The sequence below is a fragment of the Lactuca virosa genome, chromosome 2 (assembly GCF_052849685.1).
Source record: "Lactuca virosa cultivar CGN04683 chromosome 2, Lactuca_virosa_CGN04683_v6, whole genome shotgun sequence".
NCBI classification, from domain to species: Eukaryota; Viridiplantae; Streptophyta; class Magnoliopsida; order Asterales; family Asteraceae; genus Lactuca; species Lactuca virosa.
The window spans coordinates 156,938,250-156,940,912 of NC_136427.1; the positions used below are offsets into that span (position 1 = coordinate 156,938,250).

The window sequence follows — 2,663 nt, forward strand, 5'->3', positions numbered from 1 at the left end:
CCACCTCGCTACTCCCGCTCACCACCGCCACGCTACATTCGTTCGCGATCCCACATCTATGAATACTCCCCTCCTCCAAAGCGAAAGCAACACGTGAGGTAATAAATTAATAATTTATCTTTATATAATTTTGATAAAAATTGTATTATTCACAAGGCTATTTTGATAATTCTCATTGTAGGTCAATTTCACCTCGAGAGAAAAAGACACAGTCGAGAAAGGTCATATTCACAATCTCCAGTGAGACCTCGGTCAACGCCTTACAATGGGCCGCCTAGAAGCCGCAGCCGTAGTCCGCTCGTTGACTGGTCACCGCCACCCAAAATGGCTATTTTGATAATTCTCATTATAGGTCAATTTCTCCTAGCCCGTAAGAGGTGAATAGTTTTGTGAAACATAATTGTTGGTTGATAGACAATGATAATGTACTTTATGATGAGATGTTATTGTTCTTGTTCTACTACTACTTTATGAATAGTTGTGTTTGTTGGTAGACAATGGTAAATCCAATTTATGTCTTGATGAGACGGTATTTTTCTAGTTCGCATGTCATTAAAGTCGTATTATCTAGGAGTTAATTAAAGATTATTTTATATCTTATTTAAAGTTACATTCTCATCACATCAATTATATTATTTGTTGAGCTTCTAAGTTTAATAATCATCTATGATTGATTGTACCGGGACAACTGTACAAGAACTTAAAGTAGAAACCAATGTATATTACCAAAGCAACAAGGCAAAAATTTTCAACACAAAATGTATAAACTTATTAACGGATAGTCATACGTATATATACTAATATCGACCCTTGCTTAAATCTCTACTACCTAACAAAAATCCAAAAAACGGTAAATCAGTTTTGATGGAATTCTGGTTCTTCTTTTTTCTTTTCTTTTTCTTTTTCTTTTTCTAGAACTAGAAGCCACCCATTTCTTCATGCCAGGAACTGAAAAAAGGCTACCCCGATACATATGAACATATGACCATCCATCTTCCCAACCAACAAGATTGACTTCATGGAAACCCCCGTTTTTGACTTTGTAAACAAACAACCGTTTCCCACCCTCGGTTGTTACTAAAATGTCTCCAGAAATGTTCCAAAAACCTACAATCTCTATATATTCATAAGTAAGAGGTGGTTTGGAATCAAACTGACATTGGATCATCCATTGATCATTCTGCTTCAATACCCACAACTCCATGCTAAAGGAGTGGGTACTATAATACACTAATCCAACTTCACCATGCAAATCAACCAACATAGTTTCAACCCAATCGTCTCCTGTTTTTCTAGGAGGATCAATCAGCCCGAATTCCTCCTTCCTTATATCAAAACGTACCACTTTCTTTCTGTGATTGGGTGGTAATGGCTCAAAAAACCCAAAACTTACAGTATGCCTCATTTGTTTATGAAACCCTAACCAATGCAAACATGCATGTGCGAATATACCCTTACCCTTCATGAGATAACGTGGGATTTGGGTTATCTCTCGCCATGAGTCGGTGCCCAAGACATGCACCATGGTATGCTCTGTATACATTCTCTTCCCAATCTTCACCAAGGCTGAGGCCAACATCTTGAAGGTGTTGGTAGAAGCATCGAAACCAAGGCCAGACGATTGCATTATCTTGATAGGTGGCAACTCATAACGTTGATTCCTTAGAGGATGGATCACAGACAGAGTGGTTGAAGGAAAGTCGGTGTCGCTGTACTCTGATAAATAGAGTAGCCCATTGCAAGAACCTCTAATGCTGTGTCTGTTATACTCATAGAACGGCGCCTTACATTCAAACTCCAAAACCGAGTCCTTTTTCGCCACATCTTTTTTGGATTTAGTGATACGAAAAAGAGTTAGAAGGTCGCAACCAGGATCAGGGTACACTCTCAACATGATCGGAATGGGTTCTTCTGCTACTCGATTCATCTGGATGATGGCAAGGTTAGGTTCATCGATATACTTACACCACTGTTTGCATACACACCGGAAACGATCCAAAGATTTGACCGGCATTCTTGACAGGATGTCGTAGATGAGGTCTGCCGGCAACTCATGACCCATGTCTGTCACTGTCTCTGTCGCTTTTTTGAAGGGTATCTAAGATACATGCGGTATATATAGGGCCGATCTGTTTGAATAAATATTATAACTCAAACCCTAAATGCATCATGTCGCTGATATTTATACTAAACCGACTAACCTTATAGACTCAGGATTCTTTGAGATCACAAGAGATAAACATACATATATAGGTGAGATTTGATAACTAAATATCCTATAAAAATTTTCCTTAAAAGAAAAGTAAATTATGTAAACAATTGATACTATTAAATAAATATATACAGTAACCATCGTCCGTATTTGTCATTTAATTTGTTAGGGTTAATATAATCATAACAAACTATTTAAAATCACAAGTATAGTGGGCTTTAATGACGACCCCAATCCACGTGTATCTCAAGTGTAAAACTCTACCCCGATTTTTTGCCAAATCTAACAACTGAAAACACGCATGGTACACACCAATACTAGCGACGACAATAGCGGCTACATATGTCGTCGCTAATACTGTGGAAAAAAATACTGCGAATACTTCCCTCCAATGTGTCACCACTATAACTATTTCATCGACACTAAAACTCACTTGTCGCCACTAAATCTA

At 38.0% G+C, this 2,663-nt stretch overlaps 1 protein-coding gene across 1 annotated transcript; it reads right to left on the reverse strand.

The window, feature by feature from the left end:
- Positions 1–829: 829 nt before the first annotated feature.
- LOC145157913 (F-box protein At2g23160-like) lies at positions 830–2,062 on the reverse strand. The gene has a single exon (XM_079076887.1). It carries the CDS (start codon positions 2,060–2,062, stop codon positions 830–832), a length of 1,233 nt encoding a protein of 410 aa, XP_078933013.1.
- Positions 2,063–2,663: the final 601 nt, after the last annotated feature.